Source organism: Arachis ipaensis, chromosome B6 (assembly GCF_059453495.1).
Source record: "Arachis ipaensis isolate K30076 ecotype BB chromosome B6, ASM5945349v1, whole genome shotgun sequence".
Classification (NCBI taxonomy): Eukaryota; Viridiplantae; Streptophyta; class Magnoliopsida; order Fabales; family Fabaceae; genus Arachis; species Arachis ipaensis.
In genome coordinates, this window is record NC_142441.1 from 140,356,162 (window position 1) to 140,377,978 (window position 21,817).

The 21,817-nt window shown below is 33.2% G+C and overlaps 2 protein-coding genes across 2 annotated transcripts; one reads left to right on the plus strand and one right to left on the minus strand.

Annotated features, from left to right (window-relative positions):
- LOC148562963 (uncharacterized) lies at window positions 1–555 on the plus strand. The gene has a single exon (XM_088491095.1). It carries the CDS (start codon window positions 1–3, stop codon window positions 553–555), a length of 555 nt encoding a protein of 184 aa, XP_088347221.1.
- A 4,798-nt stretch (window positions 556–5,353) lies between these two features.
- Window positions 5,354–6,641, minus strand: LOC107605298 (strigolactones hydrolase CXE15). Its single transcript, XM_016307136.3, has one exon. The coding sequence runs from the start codon at window positions 6,551–6,553 to the stop codon at window positions 5,528–5,530; it is 1,026 nt and encodes a 341-aa protein (XP_016162622.1). The 5' UTR covers window positions 6,554–6,641; the 3' UTR covers window positions 5,354–5,527.
- Between the last annotated feature and the right edge of the window lie 15,176 nt (window positions 6,642–21,817).

The window sequence follows — 21,817 nt, forward strand, 5'->3', positions numbered from 1 at the left end:
ATGAAATGCAACCTTATCCCAAGGAAGTCACACATCAACAATAATCATCTTATTAGGTGGTATCTTCTGTCAGAAGGTGTTATCAAGATCAATGTTGATGGGTCCTTTTTCTCACATATAAATAATGCCTCGTGTGGCGGTGTCATTCGTCATCATTTAGGTAAGTTCATAAAGGCCTTCTCATGTAACTTAGGAAGCTGCTCCATAATGCATGCTAAATTATGGGCCATTATCAAAGCGTTGCAAATTGTTATATCAGAGAACTTTAGGGATATCGTCATTGAATCAAACTCCTTGATGGCCATAAATTTCATCAAAGATGGCTCACCTCCCCACCATCCGTGTGCTGCTCTCCTTGAAGACGTTCACAATATGGTAAACCGTATCCATCTGGTGCATTGGAACCATACTCTCCGAGAAGCTAAGTCTGTTGTTGACATCCTAACAAAGAAAGGTCATACTTTACCTTTTGGCCTCCATACTTTCGAGTTGGCCCCCTCAGGCATCATTCAAGCTTTGTCCTTTGATAGTTTTGGCTCCCTTAGATTAAGATGATGTAATTAGTATTACTGTTTTTTGTTTGTTTTGTTTATTTCTTTGGGGTCCTTGACCCCCTATTCTCCAAAAAATAGTAAAACAACCCTCCAATTCATAATCTCGTATTCTCCTCCTTTAATTAGATATGTGCCTATTTAAATTTTGTATCTATGAGGTATTTTCTTGTTTTGCAATAGCAGATAAATATTAATTTTATCTGTGATTATGAGTTGTGACTTATATATATTAATCACTATGCTGTTGTGACTTATAGTACATACATATTACATATAATTTTTTGGATGTTTCTTTCTAATTAAACAGATATTTCTTTTCTTTAAATGAATGTTTTTTATATAGCACAGCAAAAGTTTGACCTTCACAACCATCTTTATTAGATGGGCTTAAATCCTTCTCCTCTGAATTGGATGTAATGCGCACAACAATTTTACAAAACTTTAAATTTGTCTTAGTTGTTTTGGTTTAATTGCTTCAATTTAGATTTTGGAAACGTTGAGTGATGCCTTTACTCTAGAATTGAAAGTTCTTCCTTTTAGTTATTTTTAGAGCTACTAGCTTGGATTAGATATGATTCAAATAATGTAAAATTTCTTAGTTTTATCTTTTGGCTTTCATTTTCCTTTAAAATAAGGTATTACTATTATGAAACAATTATAATTGCTTACAAGTTTTTTGACAAAGCATCCGTTGATAATGGTTGGTTAATGATTATGCAGTTTTCAATATAGTCAAGAGAGAAATTTTGCAATAATATTTGATATAGTCGCAGAGAAAAGGTTAATTACTAATTATTTAGATTTTAACAAGGAGATTTATCTTTAATGGCCTAAATTCAACCATGCTAAATTTAAAGTCTCCACTCTAATTAACATTCTATTCTTCTAAGACACTAAATTAGCATATGATAACCAAATTTTAAATCCAAAATTAACATATAACTAAATCCTAAATTTTCTTAATCCTAAATCCTAAATTAGCATATAATAACCAAATCTTAAATCCTAAATTAACATATAATAAAATCTTAAATCCTAAATTAATTTAATTCTAAATCTTAAATTAGCATATGATAACCAAATTTATATGAAAGTAGTGCTAAATTTTAACTAGATTGTAGAAACAAAGTTATCAACAATAATAAGAACAAAGTAAGTACTAATTATACAAAACCATTTCAATCATCAACACAATGAATGAAAGTTAGGGTACAAGAAAGCTAATAAAGTAACAAAATCCAAATCCTAAACCCAATTTCATAGTAATCAATTTCAAACCCTAAACCCAATTTCACAATAACATAATTTAAACTCTAAATTTCAATTTCAGAGAGAAATTTCATCGATTTGAAATTAAAACATATATTAAAATCAATTTCACACTACAAGAAAAATGTTGAGAACCGTCGGATTTACCATAAAAAATATCAGCCGGTATAAACTTTGCTGGTAAATATTTACCGTCGGATTTATTGCGTTCGATGGTAATTACCGTCGAAATTTCCGATGGAGTATAATAAAAGGAAAACGGATCTTTCGTCGATGTTACCGTTGGAATAATCTGATGGTAACATTTGGCACCACTTCGTACGATTTTTTTGCCATATTACCGGCGGATTTATCCAATGCTTATACCGACGGAAATGTTATTTAAACTATTTTTAAAAAATAATGGTACCGTCAGAATATTCTAACGGTAGTATTTTTTTAAATTTAAACTTTTTCCGTCCATTTATAGTGTACCCTAATAATTAACAATTGAAATCGTGCTTCAAACTTGATGCGAAGTACAAAAAATTTAAATTATAAATACCGAATGATGGTAACTGAAATATCTGAAACAATGCTAACTATATTACATTCACATAACTATGTTTACATTCACTGAAATATATATTACAAATACGCAAAGTTTCTTGAAGAAATACATATCACAAAACTATGTTTACATTAAACCTAATCAGATTCATCATCTTCTTCCTCTGGTTCACCATCCTCTTCTTCTGATGTAGTTTTCTGATTATCATCGAACTTGTCTTCCTCTTCTTCGTCGCCATCGACCCTGTCTTCTTCTTGAAGATCGCCGTCCTCTGCTGGAAGTGCGTCGGCATCTAGTCCAAGGTTAATAATGTCATCATCCATAACAGCAGACCGAAGGGAGATCGGCTTACTGGTATCAATCACCATTTTCGAAGGAGTTGGGTCGTCAAACCAAACACATTTTAAACAATTTAAACGATGATTTGGCAAAACTTCTGCTTAATTCAGCGACATCCATGAAATAAATACATTTTTCATATAGAAAACAGTTGCAGGCATAAATCATTAACATACAAGTATTCAATAAAACATCAAATCCTAACCCTTTTAAAGCGCAACCCCTTATAACTCCACAATTTTCAGCAAACAAGGGTTTCAAAAAGGCGCCATTACGCGACCTTCTCCCACTTCCGTCCTAAAATTCTATCCTAAGAAAAGTAAAAAAAAAAAATTTAACAATTCATTATATTCAGATATAGAAAACCAACCTGGAATATTACTACACAGACAACAAAAAAAGGAAACTCTAATTGAGCTCAAAAAAATAGCACCCTCCTAATAAAAAAGATTACTTATTAAATTCACAAGCTGAAACTAATCCAAAAACTAACTTAAAAGAATAGGTAAAACTCATTACTCTAATTAATTAAAACCTAATTCTTAATTCAACGAAACTAACAAGAGGCATCACAAATTTAGTTTTTTACTTACATTAAAGTAACACAACAACTCCTAATAACATACTTCATTAAGCAAATTTAATCACCGATTTAGCAACAACTCTAACAAAATATTAAACTCACAAGGAAAACTAATTTAAAAGAATAGGTAAAACTCATTAATCTAATTAATTAAAACCTAACTCTCAATTTAACCAAACTAACAAGATTTAACAACTCTAACAAAATGTTAAACTCACAAAATAATATGAAAAAATATAATAACTATACCAACAAACCAATCAAATGATAGAAGTGGTGGCTCGTAGTGACAGAGGCGGCGGTAACGACGATTTAAACAGCAACCATGGTGGAAGATGCAATGGGGACAGTAGCAGATTCGACGAGCACGTGCTGCAGTGGTAATAGTGGGTACTCCAGGCACAGTGGAGACGTCGGTGGGAAGTTTCGGAAGCGGTTACAGTGACTGTTACCGTCGGAGGAGTAACCAAACGAGGAGAGAGAGGGAGAGAGCAGCGAGGAGAGAGAGAAGAGAGAGAATGGCATCGAACATGTGAAGGAGAACGTCTTCGCGTTTGAATTTAGCCCCAATTTTATCGTCGGATCTATCCGACGGTAATGTCTTTGCGTGTCCAAAACACAGCGCTTCACTAAACAACAGTAAACCGTCAGATTATTCCGACCCTAAATCTGACGGTACTAAGCGCGCTAAAAATTATTTTTTTTTCCTCCAAATATTACCGTCGAAATTTGTGTTTCGACGGTAATATTTTAAAGTTACAAATTTATTACCTAATCTGATGGTAAATCCGACAAAAATCTCGCCGCTATCTAACGATGGTAACTCTAACGGTACTCAACGTTTTTTCTTATAATGTCACAGTAAAATACAAACATTAATTTCAAAAAGTCTAATGGTAGAAACGGCCAACTTACTTGCAATGGAGGAGGTGGCCGGCAGCGTAGCAGATTCCTCGTTGCAGAGCAGAAGCGGTGCAGATTCTTCACGAAGCAGAGGCGCGACTTGAGCAAATTTGTCGTTGCGGAGAAGGGATAATGCAAGGAGAGGAGGCGGCGACAGGAGGCGCCAGCGGCAACGGGGCTGACGTACGGAGCGGCAGGGAGAGAAGAGGGTTAGAGAGGGAGTGGGAGAAGGGAGGTTAGAGAGAGAGAGAGAGGAGATTTCGAAATGAAATTAGAGAGAGTTCGCGCTTCGAATTTTAGGGCTCGTTTCCGTCAAATTTATCAGCGGATAAATCCGACAGTAACGCATTGTGGGTCACCAAAATGCAGCATTCCACTAAAGGAGTTTACCGGTGGACAAATCTGCCAATAAATCTCACGCTACATTTCGCGCTTATTTTTCTCGTTTTTCCTCCAATTATTACAAGCAACTTATCGTCAAAAACGGAAATTTGCCAGTAATAATTTGACTTGACGAATTCCACATAAAAACCGTTAATAAATCGACGCTAATGTATGTGACGCTAAAACTGACGGTATTCAAGACATCTCTTATAGTGTCGGCCCAATAAAAATTGACAAAAATTGATTAGTCCCCTTTTAATTACGTAATGGAATTGTTTCATAATTCATTGATGCTCTGACAATTCGTAAGAGAGAAAATTTGTTTCGGTCTGAACTTTGATACACTGATTGGTGATTCAATGCGTGAATTTTTGGAATTTCTAGATATGTAAGTTATGTCTTACTCAAATAATATTTTTTATTACTGTAGTTGACACTTTTTTTTTTTTATATTGTTGTGTTATAGTGTAGTATACGGTGTTTTAATTTATATAAATAAATGTTTAATTATTGTTAGTAACAAGTAATATTAATTTTAATAAATGTTAGTCCATCTTTTAATTTGTTATAAAATTATTTTAATGTTTGTACTTTTTTGAAAATGTAAAATTTAAAATCTAAAATTAAAATTTAAAATAATTTTTTAAAAAAAATTAACTCATATTAGCTAAAATGAATAAAAGATTAACTTCTCAAGTTCTCATAAACCCTTTTAAAGGATCAAACTGCATAAGCTTAAAAAATATAGAAACTTCAAAAAGTAGTAGCCAATGCAACAACACCAATGTGCATATATCAAATTCTCAAGATAGAAATACATTGCATCAAACAGCGTTTTCATATGATAAATATTATTAGCATTTGATCTTGATAAGAAAACTACCACCTTTTGCACGTGGCTGGAATTCCTATCAGCAAACGAACTTTTGAAAATGACGGAACAAATTAATGACTCCTAATGAAGTCAACAACCCTTTCAATTAGCCTTTCAGTCTCCGCAGCCACTCTCGCATCCAACTCCATGCCAATCTTATCCACATAGAAGCAATGCGGCATCGAATCAAACACCACAACCTCCACCTCTTTCCCCGCATCTTTCATGGCCTCACAATACTCCAACTGCGTGTCACGCATCAAATCCTTCTCGCCAACGGCAACAAACATCGCCGGCAGCCTCAGCCCCGCCAGCAGCGGTGCTTGGGGACCCATCGGGCTTATAATCGGGTGATCCTTGGTGGTTGCACTTGGCTCCGGCACCGCCAAATCCATCAGCTTGTCGACCATATCTCTAGTCAACATCGTTGACTCTTCGCTTTCCATGTAAGACTTAATAGGCCCTGAGCGTAGAAAGCCAGGGCACAAGATCAACCCACCGACCAACCTCACTGGCTCGATGTCCGTACACCCTGCTCGAGCTGCCACGTCATGAACAATGTTTCCACCGGCACTGTCGCCAATAAGAAAAACTCGCTTGAAATCAAGAATATCCGTCGTGAGCCATGGCTCACACGACTCGGCTAGAGCCAAAGAACGGATCCACATGAGTGACGCAAGTGCTGCGTCGCTTGCCGCCGGAAGCTTGTGCTCTGGAGCTAAGGGCAAGTACACTGACACGCACGGAGCACGTGCCTTGCGCACGAGGTTGGTATAGAAGTGATAGTACATGAACCAGTCGGGTTGGGTTATACAGTATCCCCCGCCATGAAAATGGAGAAGGAGGGGAAGCTTATTTGTCGGTTGTTCTGTTGTTGTTTCAGGAAGGTATATGCGCGCCTTTAAGCCAGTTTCTGGGTTTATGATGAGGTCTTTGGTGGCAACGCCGTTGATGAATTCTTGATGTGGTGGGACTGGATTCATAAGAATCTGGGCCTGTGGCGGCCCAGTCCATGTACGGTCTACTGTGCCGTCGTCGTACACCCGTAAGAAGCCGGAAACCTCTTCCACAACTTTCTTGCCGGTGTTAGAAGCCATTGCTTGGGTGGGACTTTAGTTTGATTGGGTCACAAAGAAGAGGGAAATATGTAAAATGGAGCATTCAATAAAGATCCTATATCAATAATTTTAGAAAAAGTATAGATAACCAACAATATTTTTGAATAAGGTGTGAACAATGTGAATTAATAAAATTAAAAAAATAAATTAATCTTAAATTTAATTAATAATATTAAATTAAAATATAGTATATTCTTATCTAATTGGTAGTTATTTATGTTGTTTAAAATAATTATTGTTTATCTAACCTTCTCCATAATGTTATTCATTGATTTAAAGCTAAATAAAATAATAAATCACTTCTTCTGGAATGTACGTAGGAGAGAGGTTGTACCGTTGTAGCCTTGTCTTTTGTAGACGATAATTGAAGTGAGAAAGAGCGACATAACGTGTGGTAGGGACGTGTGGTAGGGATGGAATGGAGTCCAGCTGAGTTTGAACTAGACGGTTTACAAAATTGACTTTGGCTCACTCGTGAACTTATTAATAATCCAGCTTATTAAGCTCAATCTTAATTCATCTAAAATTTACGAGTAGATTCAAATTTGCAAACTGATTTAAATAACAAAAATATAATTTATAATTTTATATTAATAAATTATAATTTATATATATATATATAAAATATTTAAAAAATTAATTTTATATATTATTTATTTATCAAATATAAATTTTTTATTTAAGTTTTATATCAAAATTATATATAAAAATAACTATAAAATTTTAAAAATTAAGAACATTAATATTTATGTAAAATTATATATTACTATTTTATAGGACAATTCACATTAATAAATCAAATAGATCTCAAATTTACGTATATCTTCCAAAACAAAAAACGTAATGTAAATGCACAAATATATATAAATTGAATTAGTGTAATTCGATTTATCATGAATAGTAAATCGAACGAGACTGAGTCGATTTACTATGAGTTTTGGTGGTTCGAATTGGTCCAATTCGATTTAGTTAGGGAGTGCACGTCGAATGAAGTAAATTGAAGCACTGATTCGATTTACCAAGATACAATATGTTGTATGTAAATCGAATTAGACATGAAATTGAGGGATTAAATATTGAATGCTCATAGTAAATCGAATAAGCATAATTCGATTTATTCAAAACGGTGGCTATGGTCAATCGAATCAATGTATACCGATTTACAATGGATTGAGTTATATATATAAATCAAATTTGAGTAATTCGATTTAGTGTGAAACCATCTTATATAAATATTACTTGAAGGTGAATTTCTTATGATAGTAGAACACAATGTTTAGTGAGGATAGGTTAATTCGATTTACCAATGCACGTAATGTAAGCAATAAATTGACACAATCCAATTCGATTTACCATGTATTTACCAAGATATATAAATAGATGTAAGTTAATTCGATTTACTATGGTGCAAACGTATATAAAGAGTACAATAAAGATTACATTTAATAATGAGATATTCTCCACATCCAAGTTCATCCAAACAATTTTAGGTCACGCGCTTTTCCCGCTTTCTTCTTTCCTCACACTTCTTCTCTTCTTCTTCTCTTCTCCCTGCGCTTCTTCTTCTTCTTCTCGCGCTTGTTTACGCACAGAGCGTCTTCTTCTTCTTCTTCTTCGCATTTCTCCTCCTCATTCTCCTTCTTCTTTTTCGCGTTCATTCTTCTTCACATGTTTTCTCTTTGTCGTCATTCTTTTGTTGTAGTTACTGCTGTATTTTTTTGTCTTTTCTTCCTTCTCTCCCTGGTGAAGAAGCACTAGAAGGTGAGGAGGAAGAGTGTTAAATTGTGCAGAACAGAAATGAACTGAATATGTTATTATAGTAAAACAATTGTATAGTACTAAATGAATGGAACATTATCCATTATATAAATTCAAATTCGAACAGCTTTTTGCATAATGAACCGAACACGTACTCATGGTGAAATAATTGTATAGTATTGAATGAACGAAACATAATCCATTATATAAAATCAAATTCAAATAGCTTTCTACATAATGAACCGAACACATACTCATAGTGAAACAATTGTATAGTACTGAATGAACGAAACATAATCCATTATATAAAATCAAATTCAAATAGCTTTATGCATAATGAACCGAACACGTACTCATGGTGAAACAATTGTATAGTACTGAATAAACGAAACATAATCCATTATATAAAATCAAATTCGAAATACCTCTGTCTACAATTTAGAGATTATCAATTCAATTCAATTCAGATTCAGAACACATGCGTCCATTCAATTCAATTTAGCAAAATATTGGTGTTGTTGGTGATGACAATAACGAAGAAGAAGAAGGAGGAGGAGGATGAGGAAGAGGAGGGGGAGAAGCAAGAGAAGAATCTGAGGAGGAGGAGGAGGAGAAGGAGGTATACGTGAATTTGAAAGAAGAAGATGATGACATATGCGTGTATTTGAAAGAAGAAGAAGAAGAAGAAGCGCATGGGAGAAGAAGAAGAAGAAGAAGCGCGGAGAGGAGAAGATAAAGCGCGTGTAATGACGCTCTTTTAATGAGAGTGGTTTTTGTTAGTGTTAGACCTACTTGGATAAAACTTGGATAAAAAAAATACTTGGATATGTAGCATAGCCCTTTAATAATACCCATAATGAATACAATAAAGAGTACATTCAATAATAAATTAAAAAAAATAATTATAAATATTTTCTATAAATTATTAAAAAATCTCATTATAAATGTCATGTTACGTTGAACTTAAAAAGAGTACTAAAATATGTTATTTTATATGTTAATTTTAATTTAATAAAAAATATAAATTTTTATTATAAAAAGAGTATTTAAAAAGTTGTTCAATTTTTATATGTTATTAAAATTTAATAAATATGAGTAAATTTTTATATATTATTTTTAATTCAATTTACTAATAGGAGTTGAAATTAATTTATGTTTGATAATTATATACTAAAATTAATTTTAATAAATGAATATTGTTTGAATAATATTAGTTAATATCACTTTATAGATAATTACTAAAAAATATGATATTAAATTATAATATTATCCTTTTAAATTTGTTATAATCTTTTTTTATACTTTTTTTAGTATATTTTTTATATTATATAATATTTTTTTCTAATTTCCTATTTTAGTATGTTATAATTTTTTACTATTCACAACTAGAAATTAATACTTTTTTTATAATAAAAATTAATATTTATTTATTTATTAACTTAAAAATAACATATAAAAATTGATAAGTTAAGTACTCTTTTTTTATAATAAAAATTAATATTTATATAGGTCGATTTCACATTAAATTTAATAGTCCGAATTCGATTTATACTTAGAACTCAGTTTGCTAATAAATCGAATTGGACTGAATCGATTTACCATGGACAACCAAATTCTATAATTCAAAGCAACCTAATTCGAATTACTAGTTGTCACAAACCATGAATAAATCGAATTATACTCATTCGATTTACTACTATGGACATCATGCATGCATAAATCGAATCAGGCCAATTCGATTTATGCAAAAGACATTTCCATGTAATTCAAAACTTATTACCAATTCGATTTACTACTATATTGCATAAATCAAATTTAACCAACTCAATTTATATAGAAATATGGTTTGGATTTATTTGGGTGAATCACGTAATATTGGGCTAGCTTTGGTTTATTTATGTATTTTGCCTATTTTATATGTATATATATATTATTAAAAGTATAGATTAAATACATATCTTATATATATATATATATAATCGAGCCCGCTCACGAGCTAATGAACAGAGCTTATCTAAGTTCAACCTCGACTTATTTAATTTATGAACTCAATTTTAAGTTCAAACTCAACTCATTAGCTCACGAGTTCAGCTTATCAAACTATTAACAAATCGAGTTCGAGCTGACTTGACACACTTCCAACCTTAAACATGAGTAATAATAAGATGGATTTTCAGTAGACTAAACAAATTTATTAGGCATGAAATTTCAAAAAAGAAAGTTTAGGGAATCAACTAGGATACCAATTAATTCTTTCAATTACAATGTGAATTGCAATAATACAAAAAAACCATCTTATAATATTATCCAAACTTAAACCTAATTTAATTTCTCACTATTACTTAAAAAAAAATAACCTCACCTCACGTTCCTCTCCCATCCCAATAGCGTTGTACTTCATCTTCTCCAATTAGTTTTGTTGTTGAGAGACATCACCTGCACCTCCAATCGTGGTAATCAATCTTCCGTCGTACGAAAGAGCTGCTACGCCTAATATCGAAATTGACATCCACAACACGCACGACGGAAGTTTCTTGGCGGCGTCATTACGCTGCGTGACTTGACACCAACCTCGAATGGACGTCTGCCAGTGTCCACCCCGCGCCTGGTGATAAGAATGAGTGATGCTATAATTGCTGTTTGCCGCCAATTATAAGGTAACGCTGTTTGTGTCTGTTATTATTTCGTCTTTTTTTTTTTTTTTTGAAAATCAGACAATCCAATTTTGTGGAGGGAAGAAATTGGATGGTGTGATTATTTTCTCTTCCCACAAAGTGTCTATATAGCTGTTCAATGTAATCACCTCCTTATATCACAAGTGAGAGATTTACTTAAACTCCTCCCCAATACAAAATAAGGATTAATAATGAAATTAGTCTTTAAAAATAGTTAGTTTTTTAAATTCGTCTAAAAAAATTTATTAATTAAATTAATTTTTTAAAGATTACAAATGAATCATTTTGTTATTTTATTAACAGCTTTTGTCAACGATTGATGATATGAAATATTAATTGATAATAATATAATATACATGACATCTAACATGTCTAATTGAACATCGAATAAATATGTTTATGAAAATCTATCAATTTAGTCAGTAAATTATATTGGAATTAGAATTTATGTAATTGGAAGTAAAAGGTTATATTGGTCTGTATTTCAATAGTAAATACTTTATCATATTTTTCATTTTAATAAAAATATTAAAAATTCTAAATTGTTTATTAATTAGATTCTAATTATGTATAAAATAACTGGATTTATTTAATTTTTCCTATTTTTAAAAATTATATATATTTGAATTTTTATTTATTTAATAATTAAAAATAAAATAATTAAAAAGAGAGGTAAGTATCCCATATGAGAATTGTTGTAGATAATAATAATAAAGAGAGAGCACTCAAATTAAATCATGTGGGGTGCGCATGGCAAACTGGACTGTCTTTCCTTCATATATAATATCTTATGCATAAGTCATAAAAAACTTAATAAACAGTGTAACATGCATGACCTAACAATAACATTCATAACCCACTACAACAATTTCAGATTTAGATAATAAAAACCATTGTCTAAATATATGAAAAAGGAAATTGCCTCTAACTTGCCTAACACAACAGCACACTTCGAATTTAGACATTAAAAACCATTGTCTAAATATATAAAAAAGAAAATTGCCTCTAATCCGCCTAACACAACAGGACACTTTTGAAGGAGTTATCCATAACATTATTTCTTTTAATCTAGAACAACACTTTTTTAACATACTACCAGAAATACGGGAGTTACCAACAGGTTGGTATTCACGAACAAATGGTGGCAAAACTTAATGATCGCAGTAACTAATTGCAACGTATTATATCTCTGTGACCAAATTTTGCGAAGTTTTTCTGACGTTCTTTTTTGTCCGTGGCTAACTTGAGATGGATTTTCTTATTTGCCACAGACCTAATGATCACCGTGACGAAATGGAACAATGTCCACTTCCAATTCTGTGCTTAGTTTGGTATTTCCCTCAAACCCTTTCAAAATATTTCTATGCAGTTCATATTTTTCTCAAATTTAAACCTTAACCTCAGGTAAATATCAGGGTGCAGGTTTTTTTTTTCAATTTTTTGATAGTTGGTTTCTTCTCCCTCCCAGTGCTGCCACTGAAAATTAATAAGGTATGTTAATTATCTAATTTTAGATGCGGTTTATGATTTACATTTTTCACACTTTCTGCTAAAGTTGTTAATTTTTGCTTCTTGATTAAATAGTAATTTCTTAGTGTGGTTATGTTGTTCATTAGCGGTATAAAAATTAGATGCGGACCATGATTTGTAATTTCACTCTTTCTTTCATTTTTACCCTGCACATTTTTTCTGTCGATGTTCTTTCTGGCCGAATGCAATTTTTTTTATTCTTTCCTATTTATTTATGGTGGTTATGTTTGTATTTATTACCCTTTTATTCTTTACTATTTATTCATGGGGGAGTTAAATTTTGATTCTGTTTGGGATGCATACTTAAGAGTACAGATACAAGAGTCACTACCATCATCATCAAATTATTAGAAGAGAATTCAATGCTACAATAATAATGATCCATGTTATATATGTTAAAATTATAAGAAGAGTACAAAAAGAAACTAAGTTTATAAACTACTTATAGACTAAAATCACTTTTTATATCAGTTATATTTTTTTCATATATATGATGGATCATTATTGTATTCTTAAGTATGCATCTCAAACAGAATCAAAATTTAACTCCACCATAAATAAATAGTAAAGAATAAAAAGGTAAGAAATACAAATAATAAAGAACATGCAAAATTTATTTTATTCCAATGACCCACTGTTCAAAAATAAATACATGTTTATAATTAACTTACAGATGGAGTATAAATTGATTTGAAATTAAATTGAGGAGGAGGGAAGTAAGTGAATTTAATAATAATATACATTAAAATTATTATTTGACAGAATGAAATTAAAGTTATGATGCATAATAATGTTAATAAGGTGAAGATTTTTTAGATAGGGGAGATAAAAAGGGGTATAGTATCTTTTGAAATTCTCATGTTTATGTTTAACGGAGTAGCTCTAACTAATTTTAGAAACCACTAACTCTGATTAATTGGAATAATAACTAAGTTAATTACTAAGTATTAATTAAATTCATCTCGACGTTCAAGAAAGAAAAAACTATACATTGTACGTATTTAAATTACGTTTCATAAGCCTTGAGAAACCAATTTATAAACTAATTCGTTGAGTAGCAAAAGTTCAGGGTCAGGTTTTAATTCTGTTTTGAATTTCATCTTTAACTCTTAGTTTTGATGGCTACTTCTATATACAATGATAGTATGTTAGCATAGTTTAACTCCTTCTGATAGGGAGCATGATTTGAATTGGGGTGTGAAGTGAATGAGAACTAATTTTTGTTAGTATATTCTAGTGATTTTTCAATCTTTTATTTATTTATATGAATCTGATTAATTGTCTTAATTATAAAAATATGACTAATTATGCTTTTTAATCTTGATGTATTTGTTACTATTTAGGTCACACAAAATGACAATCGCACGACCTTGCTGAAAAGATTCAACATGGATTACTATGGAAGAGCGTGACTTGCTTAAATGTTGTGGAAGCATCAAGTTTGCTACGCTCTTCTGCTTCTCCATTCTCCTCGTTGCAACATGCACTCGACGTGGTCTCTGACATTTGGTGTTGTAACAAGATTAATATGCATTCTTGGCTGATAGTACACAATGCTCACACCAATATCTGTGAAAAGCCCTTCTCATATGCATTCTACACTTTTGCCCCATCTTCTGCTATGGATTCTAGTATAGAGGTTTGTTGTCTTTAATATTCTGTTTGCGCTTTGTTATCGAATTTAACATGATGTTACCATTTAATAATTCTCTATAGTTCTTTGGTTTTGGTGGGAAACTTGTAGGAGATATATGCACTTAGCGTGCAGTATCTGCAAAGGCATGGGTTTCCATATTTTATTATTTCTTCTGACTGGGATGCGGATGTTAAATTAATGGATCTGAAGGTAACTTTTAAAAATAAATTGTTTTCTAGAACCTGTATATAACACTGTAAATTGAATATAAATCATTGCATTTTTTTATCTATGTAGACAAGCGTTACAACCAAGCCAACATGTGAGTTTGAGTGGGCACGTCGAAAACAATTCATCATTATAGAGCAACACATTGCAAATTTTTTTCAAAAGAGAGGATCTGTTCGCTCTACAACTGAATCACCAGAAATTCAGGCTGCGATAAATTAAAAGATATTGATCTCAACAAGAAGCCATTTTGGAAGGAGGAACATTATCCAACCGAACCAAATATATATTTACCTGTTTCTAAGCAGGAAATCATTGATTTAGTATGGTTGAAAATGAGTGATTTCTTTCAATTATTAATGATGAAACTTTGGATATTTTCTAAATCTGAATTTAAGTTTGACTTGTTAAATATGCTTTATGATTGATTTACTGAATATGCTGTATTGGTATTATGCTTAGTAATATTTAATTTAGTTAAATGTAGAGACATTTATGAAACTCTTTTTATGTGGTTTGACTTCTTGTATTTCAATTATATGAAATATTTTATCTGTATTATTTTATTTGACTTTTTTTCTGAATTCTTTTTACGCTGTCTATGACTTTGTGTTGCAGGCATTTGGTATACTATGAAGCATCAACGTAATATTTCCGGACAATCAATCTTTGAAGAGCTACGAAGATAAAGTGAAGACATAAACTTGAGTTCGGAAGATGGTTTGGAACAAATAAGTCTCAATGATGGTGGGAATGAATTTTCAGAGACAGAGATGTTAAATCAAAGTGGTGTTGATCTACCAGAACCTGCTGCACCTAAGAATAAAAGATATGAAAATGAGCCACTGCTTGTGAAGGTCAAAGGTAGGTTTATTCAAACTCTAACTTCTCTTTTCGAGCAACTAGGAAATAGTATTGGTGTCAAATTTTGTTATCCGAATGCTCCTATAAAATAAAATACATTTGTTACAATGTAGCTTTTTTAATATCTTTTTAAGCAAATTAAGAGGCGTTGTCGTCTTGGAGTTCGGAACTGATTTCAGCTGAAATAATTACCCAATCCCTAATGTTGCTGTTTATGTCTTGATCTATATCTTGAGCAGCAGTGTCTTTTAACATTAAATGATAGATTGTTCTTTTCAATTTTTATTTTCATTTTTTGGTTTAGCTTTACCGAAATAATAGTATGTGACTAAATCTAGTTACTTTATTTTTGTCCATTGTTCTGAAATTATGTGCTCCTTTAATTTGCTCCAATTAGTTCACCATAAGTTAAGAGTATTTAGTTTTTTATTAGGTGGCCAGTTTGCCAAATCAGATCCATTTATTTTGCCGATTTATGTGTTCTTCTAGTAGATGTTTTTTAATTTTACCAATCTCTAGTGAGTTTATATTTAAAGCCCGGAGGTGGTTGATTTTATTTTCTACAAGTTATTCTTGTGCTGGCTAGTTTTTTTTCTCATCCTGTTTTTAAATTTGCATAACTCAACTTTTGTTCCCTTTAGTTTTGGTTTCTTCTCTATTTGCTCTACACAAAGTATATTTGTGTTTTTCCTGTCTTATCCTGGATTTGTGTTACTATAAATATATTTTAAAATTATTGGATACTGTGATATAGTATTTTTGCTTGTAGTATGTATACATGTTATACATGATCAGGAAAAAGTCATATGTGGGATAAAAATGTAACTGGTTGTGGTCGGAATTATTGGCCTCGAATTGGTTCTTGTTGTTATACACTTTGCTTTAATAATGTTATTTTTTTCTTGATTAATCATGCATGGACAGACTAGCAATATGCATGTTTACTTTGTTGGTAACCTCTTTTAGTGTGACAAAACCTTGAACCATATAATCTAATTTTTCGTTTCATTAAAGCCACACTTGTTTAATTGGTAAGTTCAGGATTCTAGAGACAATTTCTTACCAACCCACCGTGCTTTTATTGTTGAATACTATATTTAGTTTGATACCGATATGTGTATGGAATTTAGATTAGATTCGTATGTAATTTAGATTAATTAGTGATATATGTGTGTGTGTAATTAATTTGATAAATTTAAGTTTGTCATCTATGCCGTTTTGTTTTGCTTTTTTTAACTTTGGTTTAGTTTGACTTGACGTTCTTCCATTAATTCAGACACCTTTACTGGAGAAATCATCACTCGCAAGATGACAGCGATTCAAGTTTGGACCTTGAAAAAATGTGAAAAAGTTATGATGGAGTTGGATGCAGATGGACAAGGTTGAGATAACGGCTCGAACCTGTTTGTGAGATTTCTTGGTCAAGTAGCTCGTGGAATTATATTTTGTCCCATATCAATCAAAAGATGGGATAAGATGCCAGAAGATAACACAAAAAGACAGTGGGAACTTATTAAAGTAAGTTTATTTCACTTTGATGTGCATTTTTATTGATTTGTTGTCTTTTAATAATTAATCTCCTCTATGAAATATTTCAAGAAAAATTTTAAGTTTGATTATGCTGTTGGCGTCAAATGGGCTCTAAGGACCTTAGGTGATAGATGGAAGGCCCATAAGTATAATTTACAAGGAGAATACTTCTTTTCTAACAAAAGAAAGGCAGAAATTCTGGCTGCGAATCCCTCAGGCATACCGCCTGTTGAATGGACTGCTTTTGTGGATCATTATATAGACCCTAAAACAAAGGTAAATACTTAATCTATGCTTTTTTATTTTTTTTATTGAATATTTATTATAGATATCTGGTAACATTTATTTACTAGTGTCTTGTTCTTGAAAATCATAGAAACAATGTTTGCGAAACGCTAGAAATCGTGAGAAGCTTATAGTTTCACATGCCGGTGGAAGTAAAAGCAATGCTAGAAGAGCAACTCAGATGGTATTATTTTTTTTATTGTTGAGCCTAGTACTGTTATGCTATTTCTATAAAATTAGCGGTTTTAATTAAATTTGTGATTACCTTTAATATTCTATTTATTGTATTAGGAGAAAAAATTGGGAAGGCCTGTATTTTGAAGTGAGGTTATTGTATCAACTTTGCTAAAGAAAGATGGGAGTTATGTAAGCGGGAAAGGACAACGATTAGCTGTGAGTGTCTGAATTTTTTTTATTTGGCTGTATTTTTTTTAGGTTTAATTACTCTGTTGGTCCCTATAGTTTCATCAAATTTTTAATTAGGTCCCTTTACTTTTTTTCCTTTCAATTGGGTTCTTATACTGCTTTTAATTTTGTAATTATGTCCTTTTCATGTTAAAAATGTTAAAATTAATATAATATTTTTACCAAAATGCATGCAGTCAAAGATTTAATTAAGTTTTTAATTATAAATACCTTCAATTTGCGAAGAAATATTCAGCCAACTCTAATATTTTTTACACTAAGAAGGACTTAATTACAAAATTAAAGTAGTGTAGGGACCCAATTGAAAGGAAAAAAAGCATAGGTACCTAATTAAAAATTTGGTGAAATTATAGGGACCAATAGAGTAATTAAACCTTTTTTTATATGCCTTAATTATGTCAATACTCTACTCCAATGCGATGTGCATTTGTTTGTAGGGAAAAATGGCAGATCATTTTCCTGAAGAAGCTCCACTGAAGGTATTCATTCAAAAGTCTTGGCTCATCCAGATGATGTAATTAAAAAAGTTTGTGGTCCTGAGAATGGTAAGCGAGTACGTGGTTTTAGCAATGGTGCATGTCCCAGTGGTTTTGGTAAGTCAAAGCGCATCTTTGGAGGGGCTATATACAGAGGTTCTAACAGTGCATCGCAACAGCATGTTGCAGATTTAGAGAGGCAACTTCAAGAAGTCAAAGATCAAGTGACAACTCTTCATAGATTTCTACAATAGAAGTACATTGATGAAGTACCTACTTTCTCTGATTCTGTGCCACACATTCAGTCGGATTGATGCACCTCATGTCATGTTTATTTTAATTTTAATTTATATCTAGTTTACACTGTTATTAGAGATACTTTTAATTTTTTGTCATACAGAATTTGAAAACTTGATTTTTGTTATTTCTTTACTATACATATGAACAATGCATATGCTTTACCATTATTACTTAGTTTGCTATTTTTTTTTTTTGTTTTGATAGTTATTATCGTTGCTTTGATAGTTTTTATTATTAGAAAATATTTTTAACATGTTCATATATATATATATGGAAATAAATATATGCAATAACAATAATTAAAAAAAATTCAATTAATAATTATGGCTGAGAGTTTTTTTTTAATTAAAAAAAATTTAGCTACAGATTTATGTGTTGGTAAATAGCCCATTAATATATTGGCCACGAAAAAAAGCATGAAAAAAAACCCGGCCTACCAAATATTTCTTGTACATGTTTTTTTTTTTTTTGCCACAGAAAAAACCATAGCTAAATAACCCATCAATGTTTAGCCATAGAAAAATGTGGCAAAAAATCCCAGCCTGCCAATATTAGCCACGGAAAAAATTGTGACAAAATTATACTTGTTGGTTACATTGTTATCATTTAGCCACGATTTAGAGTGTGGGCAATAATATAAAAACTGTGACTATTCAAATGTCTCCACGGGTCACATAATTGTGGCTAACAGGCCGAAAACCATGGCTAACTGAAAAGGCATCGCTCTTGTTAGCCACGGATATGTATTCGTTGTTAACGTTTAATCGCCACGGATTTTCTTGATTTTTGCCACATTTCTGATAGTGCATCCAAAAGAATTCTTGACTTTGTATCCTTTAAGAAGCATTGTATTTTCTTTAGATATAGCCCACGCTTGTTGTGAAATCCTAAAACAACAATTTTTAAGTGATCCTTCTATGACAACATACTATAGTGTTGCCTATTTTAGTTAAGATAACACTGTTAAAATGTTATCTTTTCTTTCAACATAGGCAACACATAATAAGGTTGACTTTTCACTTATTACAGTAAAAAATTACATACTTTGCCCAAGTTTTAAAAGTCTTAAAGAAGGCCACACATGAAGTACATAATAACTTATCAATATACCATGAAGGCTATATAATATGCACAGGTTCCTTAGTTAAAAAAGGTGAGACTTTCTATTTGATCCAATAGAGACTATATCTTCAATTCAATAAAATAATAATATCCTTCATTTCAATCCTGCCGATGCCTATCTTCACTTCACTAAATCATACTTATATAGAATTAACATAATTCAACAAATGATTCAGCCATATAAATAAAAATTATAAGAAAAATACAAAAGAGATGGGTGAGAGAAAGAGAGAGAGAGAGAGCAAGAGAGAGCGAGTATGTGGGTGGGAAACACATTGAGAGGTAGGTCTAAGGAACAGGACAAGGATCCTAGGGTTTGGAACAGGGAAGAGTATCGACGGCTGGAATTTGAGTCTTTCTCCATTTTTGTGGACAATCTCCCAGAATATCGAGAAGAGAATTATTCCACTTGTTCAACTGGACTGGGCGCATCAATGATATATACCTTTCCAGAAAAATGGAAAAATGAAGAAATTTACATGTTTGCCTTCATCCGATACATGACGAAAGGAGGGACATCAAAAGCTATAGCGAAAATGAATCACCTGAGGCTGAGAAGCAAGATCCTCTTTGTAGGAGAGGCTAAGTACAGAAGAACCTCGGGACCAACGAAAGTAGAGAAAGGACGACAGGAAGATCACGCACCAGGCCCATCAGCAAAGTGGCCACAAGGGGTAAGATACGATGATGAATCCTTGCTCATTGGGACGGAGGGACGGACGAAGGAAACTTTAAAAACCGGGCATGGGATTGATGAGACTAAGGTACTGGAAGCTACAGTGGTGCAAGATAAATGGAATGGTTACAGCGAAGACTTGTAGGGATTACAATGAAGCCAATTGATTTTAATTCCTTGAGGAATATAATAGCGAGGAAACTACCTTCTGTCGTCCAAGTTCAGGAAATGGGAGCTTATAAAGCTCTTTTGACCTTTGATAGTGTCCTGAATGCCGATGAAACTTACACGTTTAAGTTGAATGACCTCTTGCAAACTTTTCATAAGGTGAGGAGGTGGAATGAATCGGAGCGTAGTGATACCAGAAGGGTGTGGCTAGAATGCTACAGAGTTCCGTTGCATGCATGGTCAGTTGACATTTTTAACTTGATAGGAGGTCATTGGGGAGCAGTAGTCGGGTGTGCGAAAGAGACAGAGTTATGCAGTGATTTCACTGTAGGCCGTGTCCTAGTTGATACGGGCGACATGAAAGTGATCCAGGAGCGGATTCGTGTCGCTGTTGGAGCTGGAAGATACGATGTTCTGGTAAAGGAGAGTGGGCATGGAATGGGTGGGCTACAGGGCAAGGATTGTTTTATGGACAGTGGATCCACAATGGGTGTGATATTGAATCGGAACAGAGCAAGTACGAGTACAGAGGGAGTTAAGTGGCAGGAGAAGCGTCTGTATTCATCAAAGGGAACCGCCCAAGATGAAGATGCGCTGATGGTGGTGAGCCGAGGAGGGAAAGATGACGAGGGTAGGTTGGTAATTTCTGATTATTTTTTAAATAAATGGAATAACGACAGTACAAATCGAATTTGCGCAAAAATAGTAACGAATAAAATCATTGATGGCGTCAATCAAGGCCTTCCGGTTCTGGATTTTGAGCGCAAAGATGCTTCCAGTTATGATGGAGAATCAGATCGCACAGTTACTTGTGAACCTCCTTCTTTGCATAATGGGCTGAAACGGGTAACTACGTATGGAAAACAAAAACCGGAAAAATGGGGCTGCACTAAGGTTTGGCCCAGGAACAATGAAAGGGGGCTGGAAGGGCACACTATTGGGCTGGGCCTCACCCCATCAGAAGCTGGATTGGATCTGAGTCGGGAGAAGCGCGCACCACAACCCACCAAGGCGCTGGCGATCCTGTATGCGCAGCAGGGATCCTTCGAAACTAGTGGGCGCTGCCATGAGGGGGAGGGCGGCACCTACCATGGGGTTGAGAACGGAGAGAGACGGGCGAGCACCGATCTGGGTAGCCGGCTGGTCCGCGACGATGCTACCTGATCCCGAACCGGCAGACGATCTAGTGCGAGGCGCACTGGGGGGGCAGGTTTCGATGAGGTGGAAGACAGACCTCCAGGCGCAGTGGCGGATAACCAGGAGCCTGCTGTAGCTGCGTCAGAAATGGTGAGAGGCAAAGATGGTGGGGATGTCGGAAATGGTCAGGTTGCTGTGGAAGAGGGAGAGGTGAGCATGGCTGATGGGGATGTTGGGTTAGGGGGTGCACACAGTGATCAGTCTGAACAGGGGGTATGCGTGACCAATGCTTGGAGGAGCAAATTTTGGTAAATAAAAAAACTTTGGAGCTGGCTTTGGAATCAGGGGCCATACTGTGCAACGAGGAAGATGACATAATGGTTATCCTTCAGGCTCAAAATGAAGAAATAGAACAAAAGAGGAAATTGGTGA

What these genes read in the sequence shown, in the direction of transcription:
- LOC148562963 (XM_088491095.1), top strand. Translation starts at nt 1, where the DNA reads ATGAAATGCAACCTTATCCCAAGGAAGTCACACATCAACAATAATCAT.
- LOC107605298 (XM_016307136.3), bottom strand. Translation starts at nt 6,553, where the DNA reads ATGGCTTCTAACACCGGCAAGAAAGTTGTGGAAGAGGTTTCCGGCTTC.